Genomic DNA, 18862 nt, shown 5'->3' on the forward strand with positions numbered 1-18862 from the left:
TTGTAGGCATCATTCAACCTACTGGGACAAGACAAAAAAGCTGCCACTCCAACTGCTCTGTAAGACACTGTCAGTGACACTGACAGACTCCCTACAGAACAAGTAGCCAGCAATTACCATCTTTGTAAGAGTTAGGACTCCCACCTTCTGATTCTGCCTTTCTCAATTTCCTACTTCTTGTACAGCACAAACAAGGCAGTAAAATAGTTTCTACATGAACCCTGAACAAAAGTTCCTGGATAAGGCATTTTATTCCACCCTAGCCTAATTTCTGGCAGAATGTAACCACTATCCAACTTTAAAGGAGTCACTATTGACTGCAGGTCCCTTTTGTAAGGGCAAACTGCCTATACTGAGCTCAGTCTTTATAATTAATTGAAGAGCATGCCACAGAGCTCTGACTTCAAAAGTTTTGAAAATAACCTTCTACATATGAATCAAGCATATGCAGTCATCCTTGCTCTGGCTGGGTCTGCAAAAAGTCTGAGGCAACAGTTCTGAAGAGGACTGAACTGCCTCACTAAAGAGAGGACTGGTGGTGCTACTCAACAGGAGCACAAGCAGCAACCTGAAGGTGCAGTTTTCATCAAGCTTAGTTCAATTGACTTAAAGTCCAACTGGTTTGAAAACCATTTTTTTCAGTCATAAGTGTGGAATTAAGAGATGTGATTAGATGTTGGGGAAGTCGCCAAGAGGAAAGGGAGAAAACAAGATCAATTCCTTCAGCAGCAGTTTCGAATGAAATCAAATTAATCACAAGACTGCTCTCTTATTTTCACAGAAAGACAGCTAAGAGCTGTCACTGTTGACCCTGGCAGAAAGCACTGTGGCAAGAAACAGGAACTAGCTATCATCAGTGATAAGGACACACCAAGATGCATACCATGAGTTTTGGTCAGGAATTTTTCAGCAAGGCTGCTTTCAACCGTAACATACCAGTTTGCTGAAATAGGTCACATTTTCTTTGGACAAGACAATTACTCTAGAATGATTTCACAGTACAAAATGAAGCAAAAACATTTTTCTCAGAAAAATAAAATCAAACAGTATTCACTGAGGGTACTTGCCCACTATGCAGGTGACAGATTCAGGTTCCTGGTCTAAACCCAGTGAGAGAGAAACTTGGGTCTCTGGCATCACAGGAGAGGATGTTAGCCAAAAAGGTACCAGGTAATCCATGGAAAATTTGTTTATGTTTTTATCTTTCCCCTCTTACTCTCCATGAAAAGATCAATTGAATCCATTCTAAATCAGAATAGAAGAATCTTCTTAAAAGTCACCAAGTTTTCTACAAATAAAAGCAATTTTCCAATCAGTTGGTAATAACCCTTGCCATACCTATCAAAAGACAACACTTTTCAGCTCCTAACTTCTGAACCTTTTTACCGCTCCCTTCCTTGACTCTGAAAGCCTTACTATACCAGAAGAATTAGCTCCAATTCTCCAGAGAAACTTGAGTGTCTCATCTCATCGTGTTGCAGAGACCAGAGAATAAAACTAGGCAGACTATTTGCCACAGAGCATTAAAAGCATCAGCCTCCTAAAAGGTGAGACCTCAGGAGCATTTAATCCATCATTACTCCTTAAGACATTCTTACAGATCAATCCCTGTGCTCCTTACACACTGCATTACACCATTCTGAAATGCACTGTAAACCCAGGCTAACGCATGGTTGCTTTGTTGCCCCTAGTTTCTGTTACCAGATTTGGACTCCCCTCCCAAGCAACATACTGTTATTATTTCCATCCAGAAATACCAGCTGCTATGTGATGATTACCCCACATGGTTAAGGGTTTGCACCTGACCTTATATTACCCTGATAATTTTATTTAAAAAAAAATCACCACCACCACCACCTGCTAATGTACACTGGAACACGAGAGCAACTTGAGCCCATAGCTTACCCTGCCGTTCCACTTTGAACTTCACTAGCTGTAAGTGAGGAAAGCATGAATGGGTTAAAGAGGGTCCAGAAATTTATATAGTTTCTCCAGAAAAGAAGCTAGAGAACATATCTGCCAAAGGAGATATTTCAGGAAGTCCTGCTACCAGATCTAACACTGGTAGCACTGTTCTGCAGTCTCACGTCCCTAGTTAACCCTTCTCCCAGCTGCAACACACAGCTTAGAAATGAACTTTATGAAACATGAATACTACACAATGACCATCATTAGTTCTTGTTACTCAGCAGAAAAATCAATATGTACTCTGTTACAGTGCAGGACATGCTGTTACTCTAGTCCCTGCACTGAGAAAGCAGCTGGTAACTGATACCACAAACTTTAGAAAGCTTTGGACATTTCCTTGCTGGGAGATCTCAGCCTCTCTTCTCTGCCAGATAAACTGGTACCAGGACACCATGGGAACGTTTTAGGAATGCTGCACTCTGTTCTTAATTGTGTTAGTTAAAGCTCTGCTGCTTACAAGCACAGTAAAATCCCGTATCTATATTTTCAGGCATGGAACGTACCTGTATTCACAAGATCCTCAACTAGTTAAGATGACTAAAAAAAAAATCTCATTATCCCTGTAGAAACTATATAGTCCTAGTTTGCAGAGGGGAATTGAGGCAGAATTAGGCAGAGGTATGATCATAGCCATACATCCAATACAGGGGAAGACAGGAAGTGATGGTGGGTCCTGCAGGATCAGTTGTGCTCCCCTTCCTATCTGGCATCTGTTTAAGAGCTGTTCACTATGTGGGTGTTCTGCAGGCTGGCAACCACACAGAACACAGTCATTTCAGAACACATGGGAAAAAGAAAAGGCATTTACCCCACAACCAGCACAGAACAAGCATACTGTGAACAAAACTGGGAACTCTTCAGGCCACGTTCTCCAGTGACGTCTGTGCCGAGTCACATTCTGTATTGACTGGCCATTTATAGCATTTTTCAGTACTCGCTATCCACGTAGCAAACTAAACTTGCTGCAAACATAGAAGGATTTAGCTCCACAAAGGTAGGGAAGACATCTCAATTTTACAGGCAGGACAGTGGTGCACTAAGTCTGAATCATTTTTCCAGGGAACACAGAGAAGGGCAATGTCAAAACCACAAGCTGAACATGGATGTCCTGGGATTTGCAACTATGCTGTGAACAGCGTCATCTTTTTCCACCATTCTGGATAGCCTCTTTCAAGTAGCCACGTGGCATTGCTTTACCAACTCCACTTAAGCCACAGCCACCTGCAGTTCAGGACAATTCTTTTGCAGCCTACAGTAATATAACCTGGCAGACTGAGCAAGAAGTGCAGAATGATTATTTCCCACCTGGAACCAGAGGGCATATTCAAATCTGCAGGAAACTCAACCAAGCCAGTCTGTGGCTCAGTTCGTTATTTCAGATCACCGCCAGAACACACGAGATCATTCAGTCACAACCACCCAAGTGCTTTCACATCCCGGGTCCATAGCCCTTCTACAACAGCATGGTGCACAATCTTTGGAAAATAGCATAGAAGATGTGTCACATTCAGACAGTAAGTGTCAATTCCTAGGAGATCTTCCATGCAAGCAACACTGTGAACCCAATGTCCTACTGCTTGTGGGGCCCTGCCTATGAGGGCATGGTGCAGTATAAGAAAAAGGAGATATTAACAGAGTGTGCAATAATAAGAAAGAGAAAACAAAAATAAATCTCTTCTCCCCAAGTAGCTTCCTGTGTGTCAAACAATGCTGTAACTGAGTTATGGCAAAACCCTGCCTGATGGTGGAATTGAAAAGCTTGCAGCACTGCCTGATACTGTGTTAAGTGGGGTGTGCAACACAGGCACTTTAAGCCAGCCTCATTAGGGGGTAAGAAAAAAAAAACCACCACAAAGACACCAGTAAAAGCACACCTGCCTCCACAACACTAGCATTCAACTATAGGGACAAGTGTTCCCTGTGTTGTCCGTTCCATTAAAAAAAAAAAGGCAGCCTAACATAATTACTTTTGTCTACTCGTCAACAGCACCAACACCGTGGGGAAACAGACAGTACTAAGAAGCATGGATCAGTAGTCCATGCAGGAGCAACTGGCCATGAAGTAAAACATGACTGAGCCAGTGCACTTGCATGACTTTTACCATAGTCATGATGTCTCCTTCCGCGTTCCCAGGAACTCAGTCTTCACATATTGGAAGATAGCTATGGAAGGAATAACCTGGTTCATCTTTCTCACTCCTGTAATCTAACACCGCTAGTGGTGCAACATCTTTCTTCTCTGGAGATCCTGCCACTTGAGACTACCTCCACAATATACTGCATTCAAACCTATGCACAGGGACAGTTCTCTCCCAACTACAATCAACACTGAATAAAGTGAACACAATTGCTCCTATGCTGCAACAGGGAACTGAACTCCAAACATACCCTGGAGATACCAAGCCAGTCCACAGGAAGCATTTACATGAAAACTAAAATGATTTCAAGAGCTTTACATTAAGACTACACTGACAGATCATTAGATTTTCTACCTAACAAAATTTCAACCTCTCTTCCATGGCAGGTCATCTATTCTCTTAAACCTTTTATCCAAAAGTGAAACATTTGGAAACTCCACCACCCCCACCCCCAGCAAATGGGGGGGACTGGTACACATGAAAGAAATTACATCCAGATACTCCACAACTGCACACCCCTTTTCCACGAGTTCTGCACTGTGCTCTGTGTCAGCTTCTCCCATAACAACCAGAAAACCACATCAGCTTGGGAGACCACACAGCACTCCAGGCTGGGAGACCACACAGCATTTCAGGCAAGGAACCCCCCCCCCAGACAGAAGAGAGAAAAAAAAATAAAAAAAAAATATCAAGGAGCATGAGGCATCTCAACTACTATTTTCATGATGTACCATGGCAGCATTTATATCCAAAACAAAGAACACTAAGTAGTCTGTCAAGTCCCATTTCCCAGTTTATCTAGATAACCTGGCTAGTCTATCAGAATGCTTAGAAGTGAAGTGATCAGTACAGTTCAATTATCGTTAATGACAACGGATAGGAATGAGATGGCATTATGTTGAAAGTACAAAGAAATGCTGGCCTACCTGGGGCAATTTCAAAGAGATGTTTCCCTGGTTCATCAGGATTAGGTGGCAGCTCATTCACCTGATTGCCTTGCAGTAGTATCAAACCCTGTAAGGACACAAACACCAGTGAAAGGGGAAAGGCAATGAAGAGGGTAAGGAAAAGAAGATAAACATAACACATATAGCAAATTTATGCCTCACTCTTCCACCAAGCCCATGTACCTTCCAACCTTATGAACAAGAAAAGATTAAGCTGGTCATGTACCTGCCTCACCTGTCCTTTCTCTCACACTGAACACTTCTGATCAAATTATCTTTCCTCTGGTATAACAGTACTCCGAGCATGCATAAGTGATTCTCCTTGGTTTCCATAACTAATTATCCCTTGCAAAAGTTTCATCTCGCATTACATCTACTCTTCCTTCCTGTTTTAATTTCTGGTTGCAGCCTGCAGCAATGACATGGCTGAAGTTGCATTTCTAAATCTTTATTCCTGCAACTGAAGAAAATCAGCCTTTTTTCCAGAGATTCTCAGTACACAGAAGTTTCTAGGGAAGATACTGGAGGGGAGCAGCTGATTCAGGTTTGCAAGGCAACAGAGCTACCTTTTGATTCAAGAGACTATAGTTTCCCTAGCAAGAAATCTGAGCCCCTTTACTTCCCAAGTTCAAATGCTGCCAGAATTCAGATTAATTTTCACTTTGAGCCCAAGCATAATTAACACAATATATTCCAGTTCAGGAATTCTGCATAACTGGTGGCATAGTATCTTCAAAGTGAACAAAGTCATCTTCATCTATGGTAAAGCTGAAGAGAGATCACAGGAATCTCTTGTCCAGTAATGTGAGTGGAACAAGAACAAACACACTATCATTTCTCTGCTTTTTTTAGTTTAATCTTTGACATTTTAAAAGGTTTCCAGCTATCATTCTTTAGGAATTACACACAATAAGACAGATAAAAGACAGTAAGAACTAGGACTCTCAAGAATTAAGCCATGAAGAGTGTAATCAGCAGTTGCTACTCCTGCACTGAACTACCCTGGAATGGAAGCTGGGTCCAAACCCTTTTTTTGCTGAGCAGAAAAAGAAGAAATACTTTGTTTCAGTCAGTTGTTTTCATGCATTTCTCTAGTAAATATGCAGAGCTAGATTCTCTCCAACCAATTTGGCAATAGCCAAATCCAAAGACACACTGGAGCATCATAATGTTTGTAATCAAAACAAATCCCAGCTACACTCTTTGTCAGCTTCCAGATCCATATTACTGAGTAATATAATTATAGCATCTCATGAGACATAAAATAGAGGATTTCAATGGATAGAAGACAACCAACCCATCATATGACCTTTGCAAACTTCTCCATAAAATAGAGAAGTCGCTTGTATTATTTTTCATTACATCTGTTACGGCATAACTTCTCTGGCTTTGCCCCTTGGTAATACATTTTCATACAGATGCTTTGTTTGGAGAAACCACTGTAGTAAACCAAGGAGCCAGCTTGTATTAAATGTAAATGAATTGAGTTTTACTCTCTTTGAACACAGAACATAAAAACTACTACAAATAAGTTACCAGAACAGTAATGCTTGAGATGGAAAATACTTCAGCTAGGAAATAAACTCCAAGTCATGGAGGTTTACAAGTTGGCATTCCAGTTCTGCCAATCCACCCTAATAAAATGACTTGCTGCTTTGAACGGATCTGTTCATTGCAGACTAAAAGTGTCTCACAAGTACTCGAATTTGTTCTTCACAAAACAGACCTCAAACTGCCATGTCATTACAGATTCAGCAACCTGCTTCCATGTTTTTCCATGCCTCAGTGGCATCAGGCTATAGACCTTCATTTAGCTCCTCTTGACGAGCAGATCAACATTCTGGAGCAGGAAATTCCTGTCACCCAGAATTCATGAAACTCTACTACAGTTAATCACATATTGCAGGCCAGTGCATAGTTAAAAGGTAGAAATATGCAAGACACTCTGAATTTGAGTATTCATAGTCTATACAACAAGTATTATTCTATATCCAACAGATGTGCAACAGCACCCCAGTATTACTACATTAAAACAATCAACTAAACAAAACAGAAAATAGAAGTTCCAAAAGCAAAATTACCCCAACCACATTGCATATATGCTGAATGTTCAACAGTGCGGACTATTGTTGTTACTTCTATAGAACGTAAAAGCAAAAACAATCATGAAAGAAAAAAAAAAAGAAACACTCTTAAGTCAGATTTTGTACTGAGGCCTTCAATTTAGATATTCTTGGGTTTGCTTTGAGGAAATTGTGTATTTACGCTTCTATCTCAATTTTGTTTCCTTGAATTCAAAAATAAAAACTCTGTACTTAGCATAACAGCAAAATATGGGGTTGGATGTTTTGTAGCACATTGTAAGGTTCTTCGTAACACATTTGACATACGTTTGAGAAATCAAAGGGAAAAAGCCCATAATGATGACAGCAGGGACAGCTCAGAAGAGCACCAGAGAAGTTCAGCCAAACTCTGCAAGGGGTCAAAGCCAGCACCTGCTGAGTCCACGAAGCATCCTAGAAGGGAAGAGTAAAGTGTTAAAGTGGACATTATATATACTTTTTCTGCATTCTGTCCACATAAAAAACTAACAACTGCCCGACACCAGTAGCTAGACCGAACTGTAAGCAGAACATGCTGAAACCAGTGAAAGACTAAATAATCCTGGTTCTAGGCTACTCAGCCCAGAAATTTATTATTTGCCAAGAGATACAATAAGAAGGAAAAATATGGAACATAGAAGTCAACTTTTATTTCAAGACAGAAAATGAGAATGAAAGAGATATTAAACAGAAATCTACACACGCTATCCAGCAGTACCTTGCCCTGTGCCCCATTCTGCAGTAGGCTCTGCTGTGCAACCCAAAACAGCATCATGCAGACCCACTGGGCAGACATTTGTCTCCTTTCCTGCTGCAGCCCCTGCAAAATGTGGATGTTGCAACTTGCACAGCTGCTGTGCTCCAGGAGCAAGGAAAGAGAATGATTGGATCTGAACATGCCTTCTTCCTCCCTTTCTTCTACTGAAGGAAACAAGGAGCACTGCCCACCAGAATGTCAGAGTAGAGCTGCTGTGCCTTTGTGTTCAGCTGGGAAGTGGGTAAAGGGCTGAACTAGAAGAGGATGAGACAGATGGCAGAAGTACCTCTCTGCAGTGTAACCTCCACCATGAAGTCCCAGCTTCTAAGTAAGATCAGATCACCCATCACACCACATCTAAACTGTCTTCTCCCAGAAAGTGAAGGCAAATTTCCCAAGCAAATTATAGCCCTGTGCACACTGCAACTCACGAGATTCATGCAAAGTAGAGGTAGAGTCCTGGAATATTATATCAGCCAGGAACAAAGACCAAACAGTGATCAAGGGAACACAGCATGACTGTCAAAGACAGGACCCTGAATCTTGCTTCTATCCAAAGCTTAGAATGTTTTGTCAAGGAGCAGTCTCAAGTTTTGGCTTGAGCAGGAAGACTCGTTTTCTCAGTTTGGTTTCTATCAGGCTGTTCTCTGAAACAAAAATGGTTTAACTGGATGTACTGAGAGGTCCATGATCCTTCCCCACCTCTTCTTCATACCAAATGCACAAGTTTTAAAGTACTTTCATAGCATGCTCCTAGGAGCACCATATTCAAGATGTAAAAAGAACAAAACTGTTAGTGTAAGCATCTGCTTGTCTCAAAGTTCCCTGAAGAGAGGAGAGAAAAAGAAATTAGCTCCTATGTCAACCTGAGGCTGAAGAACATGGGTAAGGATATGTGTATAGGTGGGTCGATCACAATTCTTTGTTTTGTCTTTTAAAAAAGTTTCTTTATGAAGAATAGAACTGAAAGTTTTAATACTGCACACAGAAATTCAAACCCTTCCTGCTTTTAGGAGTATATGGAACATCCTTTGTGAAATGGTAGCACAAGCAGAGGAAAACTAAAATATCTGTGTCACACAATTGAAACCAGAAAGGATTTCAGAATAGCCTAAGGCAAGAATGCCAAGAAGCCACAAGGACACCCCCCCCCCCCAAAAAAAATCACAGTTGGCTAAAAAAAAAAAGCTCAAGGTTGTTTTGTTGGTTTAAGTTAGATACAATGTTTATGCATTCTCAGCTGTAAATTTACATTTCAGGTCTTTATCTTATTAATACAAGCTAGAAATATATATATAGCAATAAAAACTAATATTGTATCAGTTGATCCCAGCTGATCAGACTTTCAGAGCTTCAGGTATCATTTGAAAGCCAGCAATGGTTGTTTTTCTGTCAGAAAATGGAATCCTTTTAAGTGTTAACAGCTGCTTTCCTTTGAGGACCAATTTACATTTTGTAGAAAGAAAAGTTGTTGAAGGGACAGTAACCGTGTCTTTCTTCCTCTAAGGTACTGCCCTCTCTTAAAGTCCTCTAATCAAAACTAGTCAGTCTCAAAATGGGTAGTGCCTACAAGCCAGCACAACATAGAAGTCTGGCGTTCCTTATCCAGTAATATAAAGCAAGCATAAATCCCCATTTGAAACAGTTGCCTAAACCTCACATTTATAATCAAGCACAACCCAGGACTCTGAATCAAGCCCTGTGTTACTTCAGAAAATGGCACGCTTTTGTGGAGGGTTCTTTCCCTCAGCCTGAATTAGTAAACTCGCCAAAGGCATACAGTCCAGTCACACATATTTTAGGCAAAACATACATGCCAGCTTTTTGCTGTTTTATAGCATGGAATGGTGAAGACGTACAGCAGTATACACAGACCAGGAGATTCAGAGTATATTTACAGTGAAGAGCAGGAGCAGTTCACAGAAAAGTGCTGTCAGACTACAGAGTTTCAGAAAGTCCACCTTTCTGCAGGAAACTGAAGTCAGTTATGAAGTCAAAAGGGTTAAACCAGAATTTCATACTACAGTGACTACCAGAGGTTGTAATTTGCTTGCCTCCCATCACCCTTCTGCTTCAAAACTAAGCAAATGGACTTTCTCCATGCTTGATGCACCATATGGTGCCATGTCACCTGCCCCCCTTCAGCAAGACACACCTTTGGTACATGAGGGTAATGTTTACTCTAAAAGATTACAGAGGCATAAATTGTTTGAACTAACACCCTAAACCAAAGCATTTTCCCAGTCAAAATACACTTCCTTTTTCATCCTTTTCAGAATATACTTGATTTTATGTATTCTGTAGAAAGTTCTCATTGAAGTGACTTGTTTCTTAGTCTCATTTTTAACCAGCTTTAATGAAATGGAGAAGACGAAGATCATTATGTAGCAGAGCTCATTTAAAAAACAAACAGAAAAGCAACCACAGACACGGCACAGTGGAAGGAATGAAGGACTTGATGCAGCCACAGTGGTGATGGGAACTGTACACCAGTATAGCTACTTTGTCCTTACCAGTGTACACCCCATTCAGCTGTGCAGTGAGGTCACAGCAAGCAGAGCTGGTAGCATAACAACAGGAAGAAGAGTAGGGAAATAAGAGAACTTAGAAGAATGATTTTTCAGGAAGGAAAACTGGGAGACATTTACTCTACCTATGAAAAACAAGAAAAGCCTGCAACCTAGGCCTATCTGAAAAGTATTTTTAGGTCATAAGTGTATATAGAGCAAAGATCTTCAGATCAGCTTCTTGTGCACTTCTCTCTGCCTATGTCAGTGACTTGTGCTGAGCTCTTCTATCTTATATATAACCAGTCCTTTTAGGGGATGAAATGCTTCTCCAGAGGGTAACAGGGTACCTAGCTCACAGCTGCCCAGTCTGTCTGGCACACTATGGAGAACTCTAAATAAACAGAGCTGAAAAGGTAGAAAAAAACAATTCGTCTTAGCTGGGAGGGTGTATCAATTCTGACAGTTGCTGTCACTGGTAGAAAGGCATTGCTAAATTTAAACAGATTGATGTGTCCTTGTCCAGCAGCCACTCAGACTGCATTAGCAATCTTGCTTGGGATGTAAATTAATGATAGATTAAACCAGTTTAAATTCCCCAAGGTCTAACTTGATATATGCCAAAACATGCCCCAGAAATAAACTTCAATGCATAATTAAGTTATTCCTCCCTCCCTGAGGCCTTGAGAGCCTGAGATAGCTGAACAGCTCAAGGGCCAGGCAATAGGTTCAACTTACTGGAAGGTCTGTCAGGTTCAAATCCAATTTTTGATGATAACATCACCTTGTGCTCTTTTGGGGGCTGTGGTGATTTGGGGGAGAATCTTAAGAGGACAAAAGTGTTCATACCTTAAAGGTATTACTGTAGTTCTCCCTAACAAGACCAATTGAGAAGTCCTGCCCTGGACCAGGCTCTGTGGAGCCAGGGTTTGGCAAAGAAAACCAGTGAGACAGGAAACATGAGTGGAAAGCTTCCTTTCCTTAACTGAGTCCCTCAACAAACACAACTGGTGCCAGAACACTGATCATCCCAATTCTCATACCATGACTTGGAACACAGCACTTTAGCCACTGTTACAAGATGGGAGGCCATGAATAGTGGGGCTCAAATCTGCCCTCGGGTATGCATTTCTGAATCCCAGGCCAAAGATGATGAACTGACTGCATGAACATCTTGTTATTAGCTTAACATGGAACAAAGTTTCTACAACAGCTTTATACCAATGAATTACCTCCAACCCTAACTTCTAAGGATCAAATAGCCCAAGTTATCCCATGACCAGACTTAGCCTTAGCCTCAGTGAAAGAAATAGAAATCAAGTTGCCTCATATTTAAAGCACGCTAAGGATAAACCCCAAGGTTCAACTGATAAGTCAATTGTCTCAGATCCTCATGTCTCAGGCCAGGAACAGAGAGCAAAATGACAAAGGAAGCTTTCCAAGGTGTTTGTGAAGAACTTTTCCAGGGCTACACAAGCATGAACTTGTAGAAGAGCTCCCTTACCTCTGTTATTCATCATCTAGACACTCAGTAAGAGTTTTGTCAGTAATGGACAAAAAAGGTGACTTGCTAGCTCGGACTGCCAGCAGACATTCCTGCATCAGCTATACTGAAGACTTCTTTGCAGCCTTAAGGGCTAAAACCGCAACCCTGTCACTCCAGCCACAGCAAATGATCCTTTCAAGAGACTCATTCTCAAATTGGCACTTTGGATCACAAAGTGGATCTACTGTGCCACAGGACATACCCAACTACAAGTTTGCCACGTTACACCAATCTAACAACTAAGTTGTCTGCATCACAATTCTTCACTCTTTAAGATACTGTCAATGTCCCTGTAACTGCAGCTGCTTCCACAAAAGAAAACTGAGTCTATAAAACTAGTTCAAGATCTTTGAAAAGGAGTTGTGTGAGTAAAAAGGTGGGTTTTTTCTTCCTTTTTTAAAGAGAATTTGGATCTTTAAATTATATTTGGAAGGCAGAGGAATGAAGACTATTGCATCCAAGTCATCACTGGAGATGTACTCTGCAGATTTCAGGCTGGAGGAATGTCAGAACAGCTACACTGGTGTCAATGACTGAGAGGAACAACCACTGAATATTTTAAAGATGGAAACCGACTGGAGAAGTAGTGAAGGCAGAGAATACAATTTTCTTTTCCCATCTCTCACTCCATAGGAACCTCAATGCTAGCCTTTTTTCTGGAAGCATCATTGTAATTACTGCCACTGAGCAACATGGAGGGTGGAGGGAAAAAAAAAAAAGACAGCATCAATAACATGTAGTAGTTAACCATGGATATACTGAGCTCACTCATTTTTCAAGAAAAAGTTATTTGACTTGCTATCATTTAAGGCCACACACATCGGTTACTATGATCAGTTAACATTCTGATACTTATTAAATTACTGCTATGCAATCACTTCTCCACCAAGTGGCAGGAAAAGGGTCTGTTCTTAGACCACTGGAAAAAAGTTTAAGGATGTGGCATGCCTGAGCTTCATCAATATCTGAGAACACTATAAATGGAACAGTCACTTTCTGGAGCTTTGTAAGCTTCAGACTGTTTCATAGATTTTAAGGGCAGAAGAAATTAGTAGGATATCTAGCCTGGGCTACCACCAATGCCCAAGCACCCCTGCTCTTTTTGCTGGTTTACAGTCTTCCACAGCTCAGAGCAGTATTAACATTCTGCTTACTTCATACTTCTCTGAAATAAAGGAAAAAGTGAATGCAGATTCCAAGAGATAAAATAACTCACACCTTAATATTCATCTCTCCTGTGTTCTAGACACTGTCAGATTTCCACCTGTCCAGAAAAATCCTTACTTCCCTCTCAAGTAAGATTTCACCTGAAGTTACCCAACAGTCCATTTTTGTTACACTGCATTTTTTGGAAAAGAATGGAGAGTTTCTCACTAACATTACTGGAACTAGATTTTGTCTGGGGGAGTATTTTGTGAATAGAAGCCTTCAAAAACTTGTCAGTACTGGGAAATTCACAGAGGATTTCCAAAACTGAATACATTTTAGAAACCTCTAAGCCAAGGCTGTAACAGATTTATGTATTTTTTCAATCAATATGTACCTACAAATCACACTGGACCAGAGGGTTATGGGAGCACCTACAGGTATGAGTAACAGCAACAGTCCAGCCTGCATATTGCTGGTGGATAGATGGAACAATGAAGTCTGGTTATTTCAAAAATTTTCCATGTGTTGCCTGTCTGTTTCTGCAAGGAAAAAAACCAACCCAAACCAAAATCCTCTTCATCAGCAGCTAATAATCTCCACAATGACTCGAAGGATAAAATTCCAGTCTGTTTCATATGTAAGTACAGCTTTGCTCCTTCACCTTGCAAAGTGCACCCTAGATTGGAAAGAGAAAACAGACAGCTACCAGGTGGATTTTAATGACAAGAAATTCTCAGAAAACTTGTGGATAGTCCAAGAGGACAGAGGTGGGCAGAGGGAGAAGTGTCAAAATGTCCTGCTATTACTAGGTATTAGCTAACAGCTAGTTAATTCCCATTACCAATATCAATGAGTATTCTCCAGGTATCCAGTGAAATGAATAAAAACATTCACCAAGTTTGTGTGTTATGATCCCCACTTCCTATTACACATGCAGCTGCCCTGCTACTCTCACTTCTTCTTTTGGGTATCACATTATAAAGTTTGTTATGTGGAGATCACATTGTTGCTATCACTGTTCACTGACTAGAATAGAGTCAGCTCTAATTCTCTAGTAAGCTCTCTAGGTAGTGCTGCAGGACACTGTCAGGGTTCAGTTCCTGTCCCCCAGCTAGTGAAAAGGTAAGACTGTGGAAGGACACAATGTAGGAGGGTACTTAGCAAAGTTCATACTGAGTGGTTTATCTAGAACGGTTGCGAGTTTTAAAATGAAGGAAAAAAAACAGGTCAACAGAACAGGATAAACTTTCAACACCCTTCCATCCCATTCCTATTGTCCTACATTGACTTTGAAGCTCACTGAAATTAGAAGACACACTGAAGGCATTCCAAAGATAACAGGAAAACACTGGAAAGGCAACATGACAAGATTGCAGATACATCAGAAATTATTCCAAAATGGTACAGAGAAGTATCATATACAACATCAACTTTAGAGTCCAGTGGCCAGAACACATTCTAGAAAATTCTGTTGTCTTCTACAGTGCAAAATTCAAGCCCACTGTAGATGCACTAAAGCCTTTTATCATACCAAGTCAATATTGAAAGAAAGGTTAATGAATTAGATGCAGAGTGGCTTCTGTTCCCCTGGAAGTCAGGGAGGAGTGCATGCTACGTCCTACCCTGGGAACAGACACAAACCCAAAGCTACTTTAAAAACCCACACACCTATTGACAGAGTTAATAGGAGCCTCAAAAGCTCTTTGCCGGTCAGTCCTCCTTTCCCCCTTCCTCACGGGGGCACCTGAGAAAATACACAAGAAAAGCAATGGCTGCGAGTTCACCCTCTAACCTTTGGCACAGAAGTCAGTCTGACAGAGTGGACTCTGCAACTATGCCATATGGCACATGAATGCACACACCTTCAACTGTATGTGATCCATTAAGACCACAGAATAACTCCTCTTCACTCTGGTAAGCTTATGCCATTCTCCTGTCAACAGATTACAACTCCATCTTTTCAGGGGATTCTTTCAAGGGAAGAATATCTATAATTCCCTCTAAGGACCTGGAAGACAGGTTTTCATAGAAATAGGCAATGCAGCATCCATAAACAAAAAGACATTGTTTAAGGTTTCTCTTTTGAAACATTATGGTATAAACATCTCATTGTTTATCTGAAAGAGTCAAGTATGCGACCCTCTTCCAGAGTACACATAAATAATCAAGTAGGCAAGAGATCAATGGGGATTTCAGTGAAGCTATTGATTCGGTTTTTGCACACAAGCTTGCAGGCCATACTTAATATTTAAAACAAAGATTTAAAAGAAGCATGAGTATCTTTAGAGCTGAAGGAAATTAGGGATTAATATCAATTGATGAAAATATCTACATGGCCCATAACAAAGATCTCCCAGAGTCACAGCTGTCCTCCTAAGCCATGTGCGCATGCCTGTACCATTGTCCCTTTATTCCAGAGAATCCCAAAAAATAGCTATCTACAGGTTGAAAAGTACATCTCACCTGTGGGATGTATACAGTCCTAGCTGAAGTCAGATGTGAATCCTAGTTTGCAACTGTTAACAAGAATAGTCAGAACATGGTCCTGTATCGTCCTACAGAAATGGCTTCCCCAGTCATAAGTGTACTGCAACCCTGTCCCCAGAAAGGGACAGTGTTAAAGAAACCCTTTCCAACGTGACTACCCATGGCAGCTCCTTCCTCATCATATGCACTAATACAGTTCAGAACTGTCTAGGTCTCCCCATGCACTGTATAGGAAGATAAGGTACTTGTCTTAAAAGTGCTAAATCCAGCAGTTGCTTGCGGACTCCTGAGCAACAACAGGTTACCTGATTTTGTTCAAGTCTCTAGCCTTTACAGAGCAGACTATCCATAATGATGGATCAAATCCTTGATTAGGTAAGTGCAAGACATAAGACACAGCCAACATCCTCATACATCTACCATGCATGTGTCAGGCTCACAGGGGAAAATTCATTTCTGTTCTCACTCAACAATGAAATTTGTGTAACAGTCAAGCATGCAGCTGTATCAAGCAGTTTAATAATAGGCTATAATGAGTGTGTGGATGGTGATATTACACAGGCTGTCTGTCACTCTGTAATGCCTGTACTGACTCATCAGGAGGCAGCAGTACAGGGACATTGTCTGGCTTATTCAATTATGTTCCCTCTGTTCAATGACTCTGGTTAGAGGCCTGACAGTCAAAACAACAGCTACATTAAATATGCTGCATAATATCCTACAGCAATTAGGAAAGCCCTTAGCTCAAATACTGCAAGAATATTTTATAGGCATATTGAAGAACTCGAATAAGAAATTCTTCATCTCAGCTGTAAGCTTTATCCCATCCTGTAGTGCAACACATGCCCTCCACTAAGTGCTGTAGATATAGAAGGGTCAAAAAAAGCAGAAAGTCATCCTGAATTTAGTGCTGAGTCCAGACCGACAATTACAAAGTCCTCAGGTCTGCATTTACCCTAGGTGCAGGAGCACTGTCCTCTGGTTATAACTTGTTTTAGAGAACCACATTTAATTGTAAGAAATTGGTGCTAGACCAGCAACACACTCAGAAAAGCATGTGAAGCAGCAAGAAGTTAGTCAAAAATTCCAATAATTAATACTTGGCTTAAGAGAGACATACTTGTGCAGTATTCACTTTATTAAAAAAATGTTTAAAATATTCACTACCAAAAAGTTGCAAGTTAAACATGTTGTGTGCCCACGGGAATGTTGCATGATGACTGTCTATTACACCCTTTATATCACTATCAAACTGCCCTACAGCTGCTTGGCACAAAGTTAATTAGAATCTCCTAAGTCTTTTGCAAGAATAAATGTGCTTTGGAAAGCTGTCTTGTACACATTTGCTGTCCCATGGACAAACCAATACAGCTGATTTCAACTTACCATTTTAAGTAGCCCTACTGTGGTTCAGTTTATTCAATTATCATTTACTGGTTGTTATTATATTGTCTAACCACTTGCTGACCTCTTCTGTCTCTGCTAGCTCCTAAACATTCTGATGCTATCCCTTTCCTCTGTCCATCTTATTTCAGTCTACTTTGGGATGGCTCTATGATACTGTCCAATACATACTGCACAGCAGGACTTAATCAGTGGTTTCTACCAGAAGTGTTCTCTTTCATTCATGCTCCATAAAGTCTAAAAGTTTTGAAAAAGGCAAACTTCAGACAGTTTAATTTTTTCCCTTACTGTAGAAGGTCACATTGTTTGCCACTCTGTTAAATTAGATTTTGCTGTCAGACACACACTCTTCCTTCCAGACACAGACAGCACAAAGTTTTGCAGAGAAAGAATTTACGCAAAATTTGCATAGAAAAGCAGTAACTCCCAGGTGTCTATAAAACACACTAAAACACATATTACAGCCCATCCTCAAATCCTGCATGCTAGCATGTAACAAAACCTACATACCTTACCCACACAAGCTAGTCCTAAGCAGCTGGCTCACCTCTATGCTTAACAATGGATTATTTGGGAAATAGTGAGTCCCAGCTGACTAAATAAGGTTTTTCACTCCTGCCTCAGTAATCAGGAGCTCTATAGCTCTTCCTCCCAAACTCCAGTCTCATAGATGACCATACTACAGTCTGGAGTATTTGAACACCTCCTAACATTCTCCCAAGCTCTGCTACTTCCCTGGGTAGTAGCTAAGTCTCCTTGCAATGTCTCTTGCCTTTGAACCTCCTTAAGTATGGCTTTGGCTGGGATAGAGAACAACTGAAATGAGCTGTCAAATCAGTGACTGTGATCCACATAAAAGTCACAACCAATATGCCCTACAGTTCTCTAGTCATACCTGAGGTTTAGTTTCCTCTTCATCCTTATAATAGAAGAGCTGGTCCCCACGCAGCACAAACCACCGCTGCTGCCAGTTCTTCATAATGCTCCTTTGTTTCTTCAGCCAGCCACACTTCAGCACACGTTCTTGAGGGTTTGGAGAAGAAGGTCTGGAGGGAGGAGGACCAATCTGTTCACCCATCACCAAACTCTTTGATCGGGCTGAAAAAGCAATTACAGAGTAGATGAAACAAATAAATAAGGATAAGCACATACATAGAGGTGAAATACCAGTTCCATACTTTCTTCTCAGACATGGACAGACAATTACATGCATGCTCCCTCTTCGATCAGGTACTTGTTTTTCAGGGTGTATATTCAAGTTCATGATAGTCAAACACAAGACGAACATCAACCTTTTGGTACTGTTCATTCTAGCAACCTTCTAAGTGACATGATATCTCCACTGCTCATACTACCTTTCTTTGTGGCAAGTCATTACTGTCTTCTAGCTCTACATAGAAATAATGATATTGCTCTCTCCTAAAGGAATATTTACCCAGTGAGGATGTGTAAGTGTGGTGAGGGGGGACTGAAAAGTCGAAAGGAGAGAGTATAAGAAAATATTCTCACTCTACACACTACCACTGCTGAGGTGATTAGCCAGTGAAACCAGCTGCCACAGGAGGAAAAAAAAAAAAAAAGAGATTCAAAGCTGAGAAAAATTCAGGAAGGGAATAGTCACATATAGATAACACAGCTATCCAGGAATGATTAAAGTCACCTCACTGTTCCGACATTGAAGTAGAAAACCACAATAGAAATAGACAAAACAGAGAAAAAAAACCCATGTAAATCTCAGGAAAAGCTTCAGAAAGTCTATTGTCCTTTCCTTCCTCTTCTCCTCCCACATGCCTGCAGTAAGAGTACTGAAGCTTGGTGCATTTAAAGCTACTGTGGAGTAGCAGATAATGATTATAT

The 18862-nt window shown here is 40.8% G+C and overlaps 1 protein-coding gene across 1 annotated transcript in view; it reads right to left on the reverse strand.

The window, feature by feature from the left end:
- ARHGAP22 (Rho GTPase activating protein 22) overlaps positions 1-18101 on the reverse strand; it is a 132546-nt gene extending 114445 nt beyond the window's left edge. The window contains exons 1-2 of the mRNA XM_074830045.1: positions 17901-18101; positions 5033-5120 (exon numbers count right to left, since the gene is read on the reverse strand). Coding sequence (XP_074686146.1) covers positions 5033-5120; positions 17901-18083 — 271 coding nt within the window. The 5' untranslated portion in view covers positions 18084-18101. The remainder of the gene's footprint in view (positions 1-5032; positions 5121-17900) is intronic.
- Positions 18102-18862: the final 761 nt, after the last annotated feature.

Source organism: Strix aluco, chromosome 7 (assembly GCF_031877795.1).
Source record: "Strix aluco isolate bStrAlu1 chromosome 7, bStrAlu1.hap1, whole genome shotgun sequence".
NCBI classification, from domain to species: Eukaryota; Metazoa; Chordata; class Aves; order Strigiformes; family Strigidae; genus Strix; species Strix aluco.